Source organism: Acipenser ruthenus, chromosome 9 (assembly GCF_902713425.1).
Source record: "Acipenser ruthenus chromosome 9, fAciRut3.2 maternal haplotype, whole genome shotgun sequence".
NCBI classification, from domain to species: Eukaryota; Metazoa; Chordata; class Actinopteri; order Acipenseriformes; family Acipenseridae; genus Acipenser; species Acipenser ruthenus.
Window position 1 is genome coordinate 59,485,279 of NC_081197.1, and position 17,956 is coordinate 59,503,234.

Here is a 17,956-nt window from a genome sequence, read left to right on the forward strand (position 1 = left end):
TATTTCTTATGTTTTATATTCGCTTTTTAAAAAAATGTAAGGTTACCAAAACACTTTCTCAGAATACTTAATGTTTTAAAATATTCAAATCGGTCACCAGAAATGATTTTGAAAGAGAAAAAGAATGTATTTGTGGCGTGGTAAAAGAGCCCCAGAATGTGCATTCAGATCACAGAGGGAAGTCATGCAGGAGACAGCAGGGCCGAGGGAATGCTTTGCACAAACTGCTTTCAGGAAGATTCAGGTCAGAGCCGGAGCATGTGGCTGTGGCGTGATCCAGCTGTGGACCCCTATTCACATGAGTTATTTAAAGAGTTTCTGGTTTATTTGTGAAGGAATAGGGCACAGTAATCCATTAGCACTCCATGACAATGTGGTGAGACTTGTCCATTGCAATGTGTTAAGAAGGGGGTTTTGTTAATATTGTTAATCTTGTGTGTAATGAGAAGGGTTTTCTTAATGAATGCAGGCTGTACATAAGTAAAGCTGTTCACACACTGGGCATGATGAACTTAGTGAAACAAGGGTGCACTCTGTGCTTCATGTTTTTAGTGGTTGTGAATGTAATAAGGCTGCATTGCTGCCAGTTGTGACCTTGTATCTCTTGGTTTTGTTATGTGGAATAATGGACTGCTGTTAAAGCATTAAACTCGCGCTTGCCTCTGGTGGTCAGGTGAGGATGCAGACCTGTGCAGTGAGTTGCTGCAGGAGTCTCTGGATGCCCTTCGCGCTCTCCCCGAGGCGTCTCTGTTTGATGAGGGGACAGTGTCTTCTGTGTGGCTGGAGGTGGTGGAGAGAGCAACCAAATTCCTAAGGTCAGTGGTACAGATTGCAAGACTGATAGGGGCTACAGCTGCCAATATGCAGCGGAGAAGAAGAAACGCATGCCCCCTTGTGAACTAGGTGTCCAGCATGGTGAATGCATGTGTTTCTGTTGTATAGCTGAAGATGTCCGACCTACTTATCTGCAGTGATTAATGGTCCAGGGTTAGACGTTATTGCATTTGGGTGTCTTTCCTGATATTTGTGATTGCAAAGGACTTGGGTCTTTAGGAAAAGAAACTCCATTAGCTGCTGCTTGGGAAGTCAAAAGCTGTAATTCTTGAAGATTAACCCCAGTATTTAAAATTGCGTAATGAAAACTGATTATGTGTGTTTTAAGCAGCGATGTTCATGGAGCTTCAAGTACCAAAGGGGCAGGAAACATTCCACTCCAGGACCAGCACTTAGCACTAGCAATCCTGCTGGAGCTGTCCGTGCAGAGGGGGACGCTAAGGTACTGGAGAAAGGCTTTTTAAAATGACTGCACTGATAATGACTTTGTCCCAACTCTCTCAGCAGCTGTTCCAACATGACAGATGTCAGAGGAAAGGAGATTTAGAAATACATACAGGCTGCCTGTAATGAACCTCAGCTGGGTGGTTAATAAAACCCTGAAATACCTGTCTGGAAGAACGTGCCTGTCACACTTTAGATGTGTGTTTTTATCTATAGACATGCTTATCCAATTGTAATGAAGATTGGTAAGGCATTCTTTAGCACAAGTTATTGAATGTGCACGTGTCACATCTACAGTTTACTTGCATTTATTTATTGCATTTATATAGCGCTTTATATACAAAAGTATCACAAAGCACTGTACAGTACATAGCAGGAAAAAAAAAGAACAAACCACAATACAGTTTTTATAGCATGTCACACATACAACTGCCACAGTCACTATACACAATAATACAAAAGCAGCAATTTTAAAGTTACATTAAAACTCACTAAGATAAGAGAGCCATTTTATAAAAGTGTGTTTTTAGTCTTGACTAACTATAACGGTCCCTCTCTCTCTTTCTTGTAGTCAGCTGCTGTCTGCAGTCTTGTTGCTGCTACAGCTGTGGGACAGTGGATCCAGGGAGACAGACAATGAACGATCTGCCCGGGGCACCAGCGCTCCTCTCCTGCCCCTCTTGCAGAGGTTTCAGAACATACACTACTGCAAAGACTCCCCCAGCACCGAGGAGGAGCTGCAGGTTTGTAGCTCATTAGGAATCCTACTGCACTGTGGAACAGGCGGTGGCTGGCTCAGATCCTGCTTGCAGCGTCCCCATCATACAATATGCATGGAAAACGGGAGCGCTGTGGGATCCTTGTCGTTAGGACTGTGTTCCTATCGCCCTCCTTGTTATAACGTGATTGACTCTGGTTCTTTCTCTGCGATTTCTTGTTCTTTAGATCCTGATGTCACCCCTGAGCCCAAATGAGAGCTTTCTCCGGTACCTGACTTTACCCCAGGACAATGACTTGGCTATAGACCTGCGTCAGACCGCAGTGGTAGTCATGGCTCACCTCGATCGCCTGGCAGCACCCTGCATCCCACCTCAGTGCAGCTCTCCAACATCACACAAGGTAAAGAAATAAGCATGCTTCACCTGCCCAGGCTATTGCTACGCAACAACACATGTCCACTAAAAGCAGTTTTAATATACAAACTGCTTTAAAAATGGTAAAATAACTAAATAAATAGCGACCCTATCTCGCTGTGCTTTTCTTTCTTTTGCTCTTTGGGATATGACAGGTATTCTATTAACGCTGCATGCAAAATAAAATAAAAAAAAGCTTGTTGATTTTGCTATGCAGCTTTCCACATACTATGCCTAGGTTGGTTTTGGTGAATTTGAGTCCCTATTGTAGTTGACAAACTTGTATATAACCCATTTAAACAGGCATTTAAAAAAGCATTTGCAATAAATAAGCATTTGTCATTCACCAGTGCTATTTTTCATAAAGTCTACTTAAAAAAAGATAACTTCCAACCTTGCAGTGCTTGTCAAAGTCCTACATGCCTGTGTCTCTGTTAGAGTAAATGTGCTTTGATGGAAGTTGTTGTACAGGTACTGTAAGTAATTGGGTACAGTGTAGAGGGCTGTTTTAATCAAAAGTATTTTAAATTCCTCCCAGGCTGTGTCGGCAGACATGTATAAGAGAGAACGCCTGAGCTACACGTGTGGCCTCTATAAACAGGCAGCACATTTTCTTGTTGGGATGTGTTGTGGTTGCGTCTGGTTAATGCACCGCATGGCTTTTTCAGGGCTCCTTGCAGGAGGTGATCGCTTGGGGCATGGTGGGGTGGAAACCCCATGTCAATGTCAGCGGTCCTGTCCAATGTAAAGCTGTAGCAAACCTGGGAGTTACCCAGATCGTCTGCTCCGAGAAAGGCTTCCTCATCTTATCGAGGAATGGAGGAGTCTATACTCAGAACTACAAGAGCGATTCCTTGGTGAGTATCTTGTATTTAACCTTTTAATTGTGAGCTTTGTTAATTTGCCATTTCCGCTTGATTGTAACGTCATCCTGATGCTGTTAAGTTAGCCTTTACCTTTGGATCCATGCTTGTTCAAGGCACCAGTGTTGGTTCAGGGTCTTGCTTCAAAGAAGATCCTGAGAATCGCAGCCCACCCCGATGGGCAGCACTACCTGGCTTTGTCGTCTGCTGGAGAGGTCTTCTCTTGGGGCTGTGGAGATGGAGGTCGGCTAGGACATGGAGATACCACGTACGTACCATTCGGGTTTCTCCAGAATTGTTTAGCTCTCTACTGCCTGGCTTTTTTATTTTCAGTGCCAACCTGTGGAACAGACCTTATGTTAAAGAAGTGGCCCTTGCATGTTGCTATAACAATATTTGTCATCACAGGTCTTGTTTAACTGTTAATATTTTTGCTTTTCCAGAGGTTTTTCCTTTTTTTTCATTGCAGTATCCATTTATCCTGCTGCACCAAAGTAAAGCTTAGGAACGTATGTTGAGTACATCTTTGATAGTAATGTTCTGAAAATAAGAAGACAAGCAGCAGATTTTTACTTTTGCAACTGATACAAATTGATGTAAATTAACTTAAAATTCAGGCCCTTAGTTTGTGGCAAACCGGACTCCTTGTTGGATAAGACAGTTCTGTCATTTATCAGTTATTATCTGCCTGCTGTTTTGAGCTGTGATGGTTGTCGGCTCTGATTCCTCTTTTTCTGCAGGTACTTGGAAGAGCCGACAGTGATCGCTGCTTTTTCTGGAAAACAGAGTGGAAAGCAAGTAGTTCACATTGCATGTGGGAGTACCTACAGTGCTGCTATTACTGTGGATGGAGAGCTGTACACCTGGGGGAGAGGGAACTACGGCAGACTGGGACACGGTACTGTCAGCAGGCTTCATACAAAACACCTTAACAGCATGTTGTTATGACTCACCTGCCAGGTTACATGGATAGCTTGAAAAACGAAACGTTTGTAAATCTATATATAGATATTTGAAGAAAACGCAGATGATTTTTTTGACGGCATGTCTTGTTCCATCAGACTCTTCTACACATTAAAGCATGTGTTTTTCACAGAGCACTTTCATATTGCCCTTGATAAATCAGGCGCAAGGTATCTTATTGCATGAAATACCTAGAACAGTGATTCTGTAACATACAGCTTTTGTAATGTTTGTTATACAGTCTAGTGAAATTAGCAGCCCTTTAAGTTAACAGTATGTATGGACCCAGAACTAATTCACTTGCTTATAAAAGGGGTCTACAGTATTCACAAATCCAGTAATGTCTCTGTTCACCATAGGTTTATAAGGTGTTCTAGTTCTGAAATACTATTCTAGAACCGATGGGGCACTCCACCTGTAGCTAAACTGATATCACTGTTCTAAAAGAAACTTGGGGCTTGATTTCTTCTCCACTGGGATCAGTGACAGGTAGCATGGTGTAATCGACCTAGCTATTTCTAGTATGCTCTCTGAAGAAGTTGTAGCTAATTACTAAAATAGTGAGTTTCCAGTTTATCAGTTACTTCTTCATTTTTTCTATATCTGTTTCCCAGCGTGAAAGCTGTCTGTCTGTCTTCTGTGTACCCAGGTTCCAGTGAAGACCAGACCACACCCATGCTTGTAACAGGGCTGAAAGGACTGAAAGTCATTGATGTATCTTGTGGAAGCGGGGATGCTCAGACGCTGGCAGTGAGCGACAATGGTAAGGTTTCCATTAGACAGTAAGGACAGACTTTGAAGTCTTGTTACTGTGGTTTCTATCTTTGGTGCTAGGGGATGAGATTGAGTCTTTTCAGTTAGATCCATGTGCTGGAGCTGTGTCTGCTCATCACTGAGCTATTGTTCAGAGTTTGTAAAAATCCTGAAGAATGCAGCTTTGTTGTCAGCTTGGATACATTTGATAGATGCTACACTTCTTTACGTCAGTAGTCTGTTAATATGATTTGCACTATTTCTGACAGTTAATGTTGTTGGAGTCCGTGCACTTGTTTCTGTGTTGTTGGAGTCCGTGCACTTGTTTCTGTGGTGTTGGAGTCGATGCACTTGTTTCTGTGGTGTTGGAGTCGATGCACTTGTTTCTGTGGTGTTGGAGTCCGTGCACTTGTTTCTGTGTTGTTGGAGTCCGTGCACTTGTTTCTGTGGTGTTGGAGTCCGTGCACTTGTTTCTGTGTTTGGAGTCGATGCACTTGTTTCTGTGGTGTTGGAGTCGATGCACTTGTTTCTGTGGTGTTGGAGTCCGTGCACTTGTTTCTGTGTTGTTGGAGTCCGTGCACTTGTTTCTGTGGTGTTGGAGTCCGTGCACTTGTTTCTGTGTTGGAGTCGATGCACTTGTTTCTGTGTTGGAGTCGATGCACTTGTTTCTGTGGTGTTGGAGTCGATGCACTTGTTTCTGTGGTGTTGGAGTCGATGCACTTGTTTCTGTGGTGTTGGAGTCGATGCACTTGTTTCTGTGTTGGAGTCGATGCACTTGTTTCTGTGGTGTTGGAGTCGATGCACTTGTTTCTGTGGTGTTGGAGTCGATGCACTTGTTTCTGTGGTGTTGGAGTCGATGCACTTGTTTCTGTGGTGTTGGAGTCGATGCACTTGTTTCTGTGTTGGAGTCGATGCACTTGTTTCTGTGGTGTTGGAGTCGATGCACTTGTTTCTGTGGTGTTGGAGTCGATGCACTTGTTTCTGTGGTGTTGGAGTCGATGCACTTGTTTCTGTGGTGTTGGAGTCGATGCACTTGTTTCTGTGGTGTTGGAGTCGATGCACTTGTTTCTGTGGTGTTGGAGTCGATGCACTTGTTTCTGTGGTGTTGGAGTCGATGCACTTGTTTCTGTGGTGTTGGAGTCGATGCACTTGTTTCTGTGTTGATACCTCTTTATTATTACTGATTTTTTTTTTTTTTTCTCTTTTCATTCAGGTCAGGTGTGGTCTTGGGGAGATGGAGACTATGGAAAGTTAGGAAGAGGAGGGAGCGATGGGTGTAAAACACCAAAGTTAGTGGAAAAGTTACAAGACTTGGACATTGTGAAAGTCTGTTGTGGGAGTCAGTTCTCTGTCGCTTTAACGAAATACGGACAGGTTTATACTTGGGGCAAAGGGGATAACCAGCGCCTTGGCCACGGAACAGAGGAGCATGTCCGATACCCAAAGTTACTGGACAGTTTGCAAGGTGGGTCGATGCTATTTTACACTGCTATCCGGAACAAGAAGAGTGTCAGTTTAATCTAAAATATTTTCTGAGAGGAATGTTTTGTAACTGTACAATACAATATTGCAGATTCTGTCTCTTGTGCTGGCTTGATAACTCACAAAACAGCTGATTGTTCTCTTTTTATATAAGGCTTTTTTTGCTCACTGTAGCAATACCCTTGAACAATTACTGTGAGTGATGTTTCTCTGTTCCACTGCGGTCTTGTCAGAAGGAGGAAGCTCAACTTTGAGCTCTTTTAAAATGTAAAGTACAGTAGTCATTCACTGTAATAAACAAGTGCGAGTTTCTATGAAGTGACCCCGCTGCCCTGTGCCCATCATGAAGTGACCCCGCTGCACTGTGCACATCTGTGTTTCTTTATGGGCAGTGATGAGTTCAGGCCAGCTGGTCCTGATTTATCTGCAGTAGTTCTCTTGTTCACTTTACATGAATGATTTAGGACTGCAGCAAATACCCAAAATTGACAAAACAGCGATGTTAGTAACATACACCCCCCCACCCTGGAGGAGTTGTATTGGGTATAAACCTCTAAGCATTAAGCCTGGGTTTGTACTTTACTTAATGTCATTAACTCTCCACTACCAATCAAAGTAGTCCAGAGAGACCAGAACAAAACAAAACAAGAACTGTCACTGCTTAAATTCCAGTTGTGTCCTCTGTCCTGGGGTTCCACCAAAACCCTGCTTTCCAGGGTTTGTGTTCCTGGAAATATAATCAGTTAATTTTGTGTGTTGAAATGCGCTTCCTTTTTCATTTGAAACAGGCAAGAAGGTGATTGATATTACAGTGGGATCTACCCATTGCTTAGCCCTTACTGATGATGGGGAAGTGCATAGCTGGGGAAGCAATGACCAGTGCCAGCATTTCGACACCCTGTGCTTAAACAAAAAGGAACCGTCCGCTCTGCCAGGGCTGAATTCCAAACACATTGTCGGAATATCCTGCGGCCCTGCACAGGTAGGTGAATGTCACTCCAGGATTCTTTACGTGTCTTTCCTAGGATTCCCCGTCTTTTCAGTGTACAGAGAAACGTGTGCGCTGTAGATCAATAACACCGCGACAGTAGACCATGGTTAGAGGATGGTGTGGCTGGGATGCAGCATCCTTCAGGGAGTCATCATTGCTACATTTGCAGAACAGATTCAACTTGATGCTATTTTTTCTGTGGAAAGCAAGTTCCCCACTACGTTAATAAGGAAATCAGTTTCTTGTTAATGTTACAAGTATTCAACCAGTTTAGCCAGTAACTGGCTTTGGCCGTTGATTTGCACGTTACAGAGTTTTGCTATTATTCTATACCGCGGCCCTGTACATGACGGATGGAGACTCTGACTGTCGATTTGCATGTTTCAGAGTTTTGCCTGGTCCTCCAGTTCCGAGTGGTCGGTCGGTCTGCGGGTGCCGTTTGTCGTGGATGTGTGCCCCATGACCTTTGAACAGCTGGACCTGCTGCTTCGGCAGGTGAGCGAGGGTCTGGACAGCAGCTCGGACTGGCCCCCGCCTCAGGAGAAGGAATGCATGGTGGTAGCAGCACTGAACCTACTGAGACTGCAGGTACACTTCTCATGAAGACTTTATACTAACAAGCAGTCGGAGAGCAATACATAACACAGTATCTTAATCATCCTTTTGAGCAGCGTTGTTGTTACCTTTTTATATATTTATTTTTTTTACCTTTACCTTCACCTCTTACATAAGGGTACATTAGCTAGTCCAAGAGTGGTGCTAATTGGGGGCTGTGTCTTTCTCTGTTGCAGCTTCATGCCGCTATCAGTAACCAGGTAGACCCCGAAGTCCTTGGTTTGGGGTTAGGCAGTGTGTTACTGAACAGCCTGAAACAGACCGTGGTGACGTTAGCAAGCAACGCTGGGGTCCTTGGCACAGTGCAGTCTGCAGCCCAGGCAGTGCTACAGAGTGGCTGGTCAGTACTGCTCCCCACAGCTGAGGAGAGAGCGAGAGCACTGTCTGCTCTCCTACCCAACGCAGGTAAGGGGCTGTTACATTCTACTGAGCAAGCCCTCCAATCCCAGCGGGATTCGTTTACTAACTTCTCTCTGCTCTAGAAGATCATTTCCATTCATGCAGGTTTGTGAATCCCAATGCATTCTCTTAAGTTTCAGGCAATGAAATGAGTGTCAGCACTGGCTGGCGGTTTATGATTGATCTCTTGGTGAGCAGTCTGATGGCAGACGGAGGCTTGGAATCTGCACTGAATGCTGCAATTACAGCAGAAATTCAGGTGAGTTCTGTCTTTCATCTGTTCAATGCATAGCGCTTTAGGGTTCTCATTTTTTCAGTTTCTTTATGATTTGGAGTTATTTTCTGGAGCCTCTTAAAAGATTGTTAACCAAGATTAGAACGTACTACTTGTCACACACAGAGTATCCACGGACATTCTGTTTCCTTCGATTTCCAGTGGCTGTTTGGAAAGAGTTTTCATGCATTGGAGTGTGTGTGTATTTGTTTTTCTGTACTTGTTGACCTTGTGTTTTTGTTTCAAGGACATTGAAGCTAAGAAGGAAGCTCAGAAAGAAAAGGAAATAGATGAGCAGGAAGCCAATGCATCAACGCTTCATCGAAGCAGAACTCCTCTTGATAAGGATCTCATAAACACAGGGATCTACGAGTCTGCGGGGAAGCAGAGCCTACCACTGGTGCAACTTGTCCAGCAATTACTAAGGTACGAAACACAGCTTTTGAGAATAGGAGTAGGGCAGCTCAGAACAGCAGATTTTACTTATAAAACCAAATCGTTGCAAAATGATTATATTGCAAAATAATATTGTGGTTAGCCTTGAAAGGTTAATTTAGTACAATCTGATTTCAAAATGAATCCTCTAACCAAAGAGCTGTTTTTGAGGGGGCAAATATCATTGAACTCTTTCAGCAATGCAGACCTGTATTCGGGGCTAGGAAAGATAACCCCAGTCAGAACAGCAGACTAACTCATCTGTCGAATATATTCATATGTGTTTCACTTACAGCAATTGAATGAGCTGTTCTTGTGTATTCTTTCTTTTAAAGTTACTTGGTGTTCATGTAATTTAATTTAATACACCAGGCGTAGGGTACACAGTAAGTTGCAGGAAAAGTGTTTTAAAACATCAATTGCTTTTTAAATGAAGATGGAGAGGTGTTTACAATTGTTGTTTTTTTGTGTGTAATGAATCTGAGCCTTTGAACTCTGGTGTGACTGACTGTGCTCGTCGTCCTCGGTTAGGAATATCGCCTCTCAGACGATCGCCCGATTGAAAGATGTGGCGCGGCGCATTTCCAGCTGCCTGGATGCTGAACAGTTCAGCAAGGAGAGGTCTGCGTCCCTGGACCTGCTTCTGAGGTTCCAGCGGCTCCTGGTCAGTAAGCTCTATTCTGGCATGAATGGGCCGCAGCTGACAAACGGATACAGTGAGTATCACAAGTTAACATGCATACGGAACTGTTAACAGGCTTTGGGAATGGACACATTTTTCTTTTATAATGAATCAATATAAAAAAAACGCTATAGAAGAAAAATAATGCGGCAAGTCGTCAGCGGGCTAATATGAACTGTTTCCTTCATTAGTGCAATGTAAAAGTTTCAACGGAAGTCAAAATACTAATGCAAAAATGTACAGCTTTCGACAGTCTTGCATTGATTTTTATACTTTTTCATTAATTCATTCATTATATTTTGATATGTTTTACACATTACTGTACTTTAATAATTAAAAAGTTCAATATTGTTAAATGTATATTTACAACTGGCTACTAGTTTTATCTTAAAACAGGTAAGACTGAATGAATGAATTTTTTCCTCATTTTAATTGAAGGCCCTGAGCTTTTGGGAGTGGGCTCCTTGCTGAAGAAGTATATTGCACTTCTGTGCACGCACATTGGAGACATATTGCCTGTGGCCACCAGCATTGCTTTCACCAGTCACAGGCATTTTGCAGAGGTGTCCCGCATTATAGAGGGAGATTTGACAGGTAAGAACTAATAATAGTAATAATATGTGTCTGTCTTTCATATTGGGATGGGGAGATACTGTCTAACTTAGCCACCAGTGGACATCGGTCCACATCACAGAACCACTGTACAATTTGACTGAATTGGGTATCTCTGCTTGAGGGAGCCCTTGATGTGAATTGCAAGGCGTGTGTCCAGGTCAGGACTGAGATGCACCCGCAGAGCTCCGAGAGAGGCATATCCTGTCATTGAACTCACTCTGACCAGTGCCATAGTCCTTCCATGAGCACTGAATTCACAGGATTGAAAGGCAAGCCTCATGCACGTGGTGAATAATAGCTGGTGCATTGGCCTGCTTGTGTTCACTCTGTACCCTACAGAGTACACAGACACGCTCTCATAGAAATGTTACTGCTGATCCTGCAGGGGTGCTGCTTCCTGAGCTGGTGGTGAGCACAGTGCTGCTGCTCACTAAGAACGCAGGGCTGATTCAGGAGACTGGAGCCATCCCCTTACTGGCAGGCCTGCTGGAGCCCCTGGACAGATTCAATCACCTGGCTCCGGGGAGAGAGAGAGACGACAACGAAGACCTGGCTTGGCCGGGGATTATGGGTACGTCTCTGTTTCACACAGTCATGTGATCTAGTGTTACAGCAGTTCAAGCTTTTATTGCATTATTCAGGCAAACTTGTAATCTTCTTGGATGCTGTGGGGTCAGTTCCTGTTTTTTTTTTATTCCAATCCTTTTTGAAAATCACTTTCCAGTTCATTCAAAGGAATTGATATTTCAGAGACAGTATTGTTGGGATTGTTCAGCTGCTTTCATTGACTAACGGCGACTTCAATGTCAGTCATGTGTTGCCTCTGTGAGAAGCTCATTAACAGAATACGACTCATTGCAATTCTGATCAGTGATGTGTTGGAATTGATTAAAAGGGAATGCGATATTGGAATTGGAAATTTATTTTAAAAATTGCAATTAAAAAAAACAGGAATTACCCCCAACCCTGCTGGTGATATTGGAAGAGTTATTGCATACAGCTCTCCGGCTTTCCAAGAATGTAACTACGTATTGATCTGCTGCGGCAGGCTCATTCTTCACAGGACAGAGCTCGAGAAATAACGAGGAAGTGTCGTTAATCCGCAAAGCGGACTTGGAAAACCACAACAAGGACGGGGGCTTCTGGACTGTGATTGACAGCAAGGTGTACGATATTAAAGACTTCCAGGCGCAGTCCTTGACTGGGAACAGCGTTCTGGGTAAGCGTCAGATGAAATACACATGTGCAATATCTTCCTAGTACTAGCATTGCTTCATAGTAAAGAGGGGATGTGAATCGGAGTCCAGAGTAATCGATGAGAGGAGAGGAAAGTCATGCAACTTTTTGTTTTGTTGATGCATGACACTGCTGCAGTGTATGAGTATAAAACACTCTGTGGTCAGTAAGTAAAGTGAACCTGTAGGCTTTGTATATTTGCAGGTCATATAACCCAGGCAAAATATACCAGTTACCTTGCTGATAATTGATATTAGTTGCTATTGGACATTCAGCATCTCAAACCTTTAGTTTAACATACTTTTTGTTCATTGTATTTACAGCCCAGTTTGCAGGAGAGGACCCTGTTGTTGCCTTAGAAGCTGCCCTCCAGTTTGAAGACACCAGGGCCTCCATGCAGGCTTTTTGTGTTGGCCAGTACATGGAGGCAAGTGGGCCGGTGATCTATTGACCTGTGTGGTGGATATTCCAGTTCTGTTGACCGGTGTGGTGGATATTCCAGTTCTGTTGACCCGTGTGATGGATATTCTGGTTGTATTGACCTGTGTGATGGATGTTCCAGTTCTATTGACCTGTGTGGTGAATATTCCAGGACACATCTGTCAGTACTGAAAAACTGAAGACATCCCAATACTAAGCAACCTTACACTAAAATACAGCAGCTTTGAAGTCAAACTTACCCTGCTGAGAAACCATGCAGGCAGGGGCAGATCTTAATCCTGTCGTTGTTTAATTCACTAACGTTGGAAAGGACCCTTTCCGGTGTTTTCTAGCAGATAACTATTTCTGTAGCTGGGCGGAGTTGTTTATCCCATGAATGCAATATCTGACAAATACAAATAATAAAAACACAAGCAGCAATATTCTGTGGTTACTGCCAGTTTTCTGCTGGCTGTCTTGAATCTGTTGATGGAATATTTAAATAGAAGGGGCACCTGCTAGAACAGCCTTGTGTCGGATGCCATGTAGTACTGCATATTCAATTGGTCTGTTTGTTTGCTTTTCATTTACTGCAGCCTAACCAGGAGACGGTCAACACTCCTGACCTGGGAAGCCTGTCCTCTCCTCTGATGGACACAGAGAGAAACCTGGCCCTTCTGCTGGGGTTACATGCATCTTACCTAGCAATGAGCACACCGCTGTCTGCCATGGAGATAGAATGTGCCAGTAAGTGTCTGCAGGGTCCCCTGAACTGAGCCAGCCAGTAAACCCACAAGAATGTTGTGTTTTCAGTACAAATAAAAAGGACTGCGGCCTCCTTGAATAAACGGCCATACTCCCTTTAGTTACTGGTTATTTGTTTATTTAGCAGACGCCTTTATCCAAGATGACTTGGAGACTAGGGTATGTGAACTATGCATTGGCTGCCGAGTCACTTACAACAACGTCTCGCCCGAATGACGGAGCACAAGGAGGTTAAGTGACTTGCTCAGGGTCACTTTTTAGCTGTTTTTTTTAACTACGCGTAGCACAGATGGAAATAAGACTCCTATTGCATAGCAGTTTCACCCATTCCAGATTTTAATACGAGCTTGATTAGCCATAGTGTGTAGAGGTAGCAAGCTCAGGTGTGTCAAACTGCTTTGGATTGGATCAAACTGCTGTGCATCGGGATCCTTATCGCCATCCCTACGTATTATTATTATTATTATTATTATTATTATTATTATTATTATTATTATTATTTATTTCTTAGCAGACGCCCTTATCCAGGGCGACTTATAGTCGTAAACAAAAATACATTTCAAGAATCACAGTACAAGTCATAATACAATTAATAATACAATTAAGAGCAAGATAAATAGGCCATCTGTAGTCCATTAAATAGACACGTTCAAATTTAAAACACGTGTCCATTATTTTTCTAAACAAATTGTTTTGTGTGAGCCCTAATCCTGCATGCTCTGTTTGTTTTGACAGAGTGGCTTCAGTCTTCCATTTTCTCTGGAGGACTGCAGACCAGCCAGATCCATTACAACTACAATGAAGAAAAGGACGAAGACCACTGCAGCTCACTGGGCTCCACCACCCCCGACAAATCCAAACTGTACTCCCGCCGCCTCACCCTGAGCGACCACTCCCAGCCCTTTCTGCAAGCCATCGCTGATAACAACATACAGGATCACACCGTCAAGGTGCATTTCCTGTCCCATTGACTTTCCTGTCTTCATTCAACCGCTAAAATCCCAGCAATGGCAACAGTTCTGCTTCAGCCCTTATAATGATGCTTTTCTGTCACAATATCTGAAGTCTTCATCATGGATTGATAACCTTACAACCGTGAACTAACACACAACACCAAACCCACTGCCGAAAACGCAGCCCTTGATACTTTAAACACTTCTCCACTGAATCACATGTATATGTTTTAGGCCAGCAGTATTAAGATCTGACACAGTTTAGATGACGCCGTTCTTCCATGATAAATAAAGTAACCCCCCCTTTTTTTATATGTTTATTTTGCAGGATTTTCTCTGTCAGATTGAGCGCTGTTGCAAACAGTACCACCTCATCACACCCATCATCTTCCCCCTCGAGCACCCTGTGGAGGAAGTGGGCCGGCTGCTGCTCTGCTGTCTTCTCAAGCATCAGGATTTAGGTGAATCATTTCCTCACTTCTTCTCAGCAGCCCAACAGCAGCCCCTTGTCTTGCGCTGGACCGTCTCTCTTTTACTTGGGTGAAGCTGCTACCGCACTATAAACCCACGTGTGGAATTCTCCTGGACTCTGAGACTTGATTTGAAGTCTTTTAAAATCATAAATGGTGTAGAAAAAGTTAACTCAAGACACTACTTTAAATTGAGCACAGAGAGAACACGAGGGTATAAATGGAAGCTGAGAAAGTAAGTTTAGAACAGAAGGTAGGAAGCACTTTTTTGACTTTTTTGAGTTATGAATGCATGGAATAGTCTACCAGGTGAATTAGTAGGATCCAAGACTAGATTCTGTGCTAACAAGGGACGAGCCTTGATGGGCCCAATGGTCTCTTTTCTCTTTCACAAACTTTTCTCATGTTCTTGTGAGATACCCTGGCCCTAATACCTGCTGCACAGCATGTGGATTTACAGTGTGGTGGCAGGAGGAACTGGTTTCACTAAAGTCAAAGTAAAGTTTGGAAAACAAAATGGGAAGGGACTTTAAAGACTTGGATATTTACCATTTTAATATTGATTGAAACATTTAATAAGAATAAGTTTAGTATGCGTCCCGAGACCAGTAGGAAACTATGGGCCCTATTTATCAATAATATATTATTTTGCCTCCCCTTTGCTGCTGTGAGAGTAGTAACGTTGTATTAATGCACGCTGGTTGCATTGGCATGTATTAAAAATGCAGCAGTGTGGAGTAGTGGTTAGGGCTCCGGAGGGTCGTGGGTTCAATCCCAGGTGGGGGACACTGTTGCTGTACCCTTGAGCAAGGTACTTTACCTAGATTGCTTCAGTAAAAACCCAACTGTATAAATGGGTAATTGTATGTAAAAATAATGTGATATCTTGTAACAATTGTAATATCTTGTAACAATTGTAAGTTGCCCTGGATAAGGATGTCTGCTAAGAAATAAATAAATAATAAGACTGCACATCTGTCAATATTGAGCTGAGCGGACCTGCCATTCTCACCTGAACGTTGCACTGGGCCACTCATAAATGGTGTTAATAGGTATTCCTGTTGAAAAGGTCATTTTGTCTGTATTGTGTACTTATAAAAACTATGCAGAAGGGTCAATATGCAGCAACCCCCACTTGATGTGTGAGGTGCAGTTTGCCCTCCCTTTGTCTCTTTTAAAGAGAGTGATTGAGGTGCTGTTCCCTTGGGCCTGGGTGTCTAACCAGCTTTGTACGTGTTGTAATGCAGGTCCCGTGGCTCTGTCACTCATCAATCAGAGCGCTCTGGGGGTGGAGCAAGGAAAGCAAAGGACGCTACCCAAGTCTGTTACCAATGTGTGCCGCATGGTTTACCAGGCAAAGTGCTCCTTAATTAAGGTAAAACGCCTTTATCTATTAACACCATCCCCCAACCAAGGACTGCCAACTTACTTGTAAATTAAAATAATGATATAATAATGTTTAGCTCAATTATGATTAGCTCATGATTGAAATGGTCTTTTCTAGTTTTCTATATGTAGTTATTGTACATGTGATTAGCTCATGATTGAAATGGTCTTTTCTAGTTTTCTATATGCAGTTATTGTACATGTGATTAGCTCATGATTGAAATGGTCTTTTCTAGTTTTCTAGATGCAGGTATTGTACGTGTGTGTTTTGCTTTGTTTTCTAGATGCAGGTATTGTACGTGTGTATTTTGCTTTGTTTCAGACCCACCAGGAACAGGGACGCTCCTACAAGGAGGTCTGTGCTCCTGTGATCGAGCGACTCCGCTTCCTGTTTAATGAGCTCCGGCCGGCTGTCAGCAACCACCTCTCGATCATGTCCAAGCTGAAGCTTCTCAGTTCCCTGCCGCGGTGGAAGAGAATTACACAGAAGCTGATCCGGGACAGGAGGAGAAAGAGAGGTAGGGCTCCGAGGAGGTTACCTTGCAGTGATTTACATTGCAATCAAACCACACCTATTCCTGTAAGGGACACTCCCCAGGCAACGTATTTTAGTAGTGGTACATCTACATTACGCCTTACTGAAACTAGGAGACCAGAACATTTCAAGGGACTTCCCTGTGAAGGCAGCTTGTATATGTTTTGTGAAGCTGCTGTCCAGCTGCTGCTAACATCTCATAACCCTATTGAGATGATGACTTCATGTTTCCAGTGTTACAGAAAATTTAACAGCTTCTTTCACTTTTTACGTAAGAAGACGGCCGCATTGCGGTCCTGTGACTTTTCGGTTTCCAAATGATAAAGACCTAACTTTGAGAGATTCTGTACACGCCTGTATTCTGTGATTCTTTAGGTCAAATTGGATCATTGGTATCGTACAAATAAAAAATCAACCCTTTTGTGTCAGTAATTATTCAAAGATGTCTTTTACAGTTTCACTGCCATGTTATTGCCACTCTGCACCTTGTTAACCACGCTCTGGTACACCATTCCCCTGTAAATCCCCTGGATGCTGTAAGATTTATTTCTCATTACCGGAGTATTAACCCTGTGCTGATATTTTCCTTCCTCAGGGCCGAAGAAATCTGAATCTGCAGACGTAGAAGAATCTAAAACTGAAAATGAAGAAACCAATTCAGAAGGTCCTTGCGTGGTCCCAATCAGTCCTCCCTCCGCGGATAAAAAGACATTGCCAGTCATAACGCCCAAGGTAATCGCTGTCTTACAGAGTCTACCCCAGGGGTAGCCAAAGCTGGCCCTTCCACTCCTGGTGTTTATTCCAACCTGGTTCTAAATTGTTTCATTCAACCAATTAAACCTCCATCCAGATCCTAAAGCAGTTAATGATCTCCTGTTACCTGTTAAACCTGGAGTGGAATGGCCCTCCAGGACCGGGATTGGACAACCCTGGTTTACACAGTATGTAGACCAGTGGTACTCAACTCTGGCCTTCGAGATTCATTCCAGTCCTGGTCTTTATCCCAACCAGGTCCCAAATTAGTAAATTGCCTCTTAACAGCTTCAATTACCTACATTAGAACCAGCTTGGAGTAAAAACCTGGACTGGATTGAATCTCAAGGGCCAGAGTTGAGTACCACTGATGTAGACTTTGATAGCCCCAGTTGAACCCATTCCAGTAAATGTAGACGGTTTTGGGTGCCAGCCCATGAGACTCAGTACTACTGTTAAATGAGGGATGGGAAACAAAAAGCCAAGCACCACTATACATCTGACAATAATGTTGTAATCTAGAGGTAGTGCAGTTGCAGTGTCTTCATATGAGGTTCCTGTTGTACTATGGCACTGTACTCTAAATAACTCTATCTCTATAGATGGATAGATAATTAATTAATTAATTAATTAATTAATTAATTAATGTATTTATTTTCCAGGACAAGTGGCACCCTTTACTGAGCACAGTGGCCAGTGTGCACAGGTACAGGTGGCTGAAGCACAGCGTTCAGGGCGCGCTCCCTCAGTCTGCACTCATGGCTACGATTGTTGAATTTGCTCTGAAAGAGGAGCCGTTGGATGTAGAGAAAATGAGGAAATGTCTTCTGAAACAGGTGAGGACCAATCTATTTTATTCACTGCTTTTTTATCTTAAATTCCCTCAAGTAGAGTAAAACCTTTGCACGTCACTATGCACAACATGATACCGACACCAGGAGTGTGTTCAGTGAGC

The 17,956-nt window shown here is 43.2% G+C and overlaps 1 protein-coding gene across 4 annotated transcripts in view; it reads left to right on the top strand.

The window, feature by feature from the left end:
• LOC117972965 (E3 ubiquitin-protein ligase HERC2-like) overlaps positions 1–17,956 on the top strand; it is a 71,855-nt gene that overhangs the window by 10,854 nt on the left and 43,045 nt on the right. For 3 of the 4 annotated variants that reach the window (XM_059030362.1, XM_059030363.1, XM_059030365.1), the window contains exons 7-32: positions 674–815; positions 1,166–1,276; positions 1,850–2,021; positions 2,224–2,397; positions 3,080–3,268; positions 3,391–3,542; positions 4,015–4,172; positions 4,887–5,000; positions 6,204–6,455; positions 7,261–7,454; positions 7,851–8,051; positions 8,255–8,483; positions 8,612–8,736; positions 8,999–9,177; positions 9,718–9,902; positions 10,307–10,462; positions 10,869–11,054; positions 11,532–11,702; positions 12,043–12,146; positions 12,736–12,886; positions 13,640–13,854; positions 14,186–14,318; positions 15,575–15,702; positions 16,036–16,231; positions 16,844–16,980; positions 17,664–17,837. In XM_059030362.1, the coding sequence (XP_058886345.1) occupies positions 674–815; positions 1,166–1,276; positions 1,850–2,021; positions 2,224–2,397; positions 3,080–3,268; positions 3,391–3,542; positions 4,015–4,172; positions 4,887–5,000; positions 6,204–6,455; positions 7,261–7,454; positions 7,851–8,051; positions 8,255–8,483; positions 8,612–8,736; positions 8,999–9,177; positions 9,718–9,902; positions 10,307–10,462; positions 10,869–11,054; positions 11,532–11,702; positions 12,043–12,146; positions 12,736–12,886; positions 13,640–13,854; positions 14,186–14,318; positions 15,575–15,702; positions 16,036–16,231; positions 16,844–16,980; positions 17,664–17,837 (4,328 nt within the window). The remainder of the gene's footprint in view (positions 1–673; positions 816–1,165; positions 1,277–1,849; positions 2,022–2,223; positions 2,398–3,079; positions 3,269–3,390; positions 3,543–4,014; positions 4,173–4,886; positions 5,001–6,203; positions 6,456–7,260; positions 7,455–7,850; positions 8,052–8,254; positions 8,484–8,611; positions 8,737–8,998; positions 9,178–9,717; positions 9,903–10,306; positions 10,463–10,868; positions 11,055–11,531; positions 11,703–12,042; positions 12,147–12,735; positions 12,887–13,639; positions 13,855–14,185; positions 14,319–15,574; positions 15,703–16,035; positions 16,232–16,843; positions 16,981–17,663; positions 17,838–17,956) is intronic. The other variant, XM_059030364.1, reaches the window with a different exon arrangement.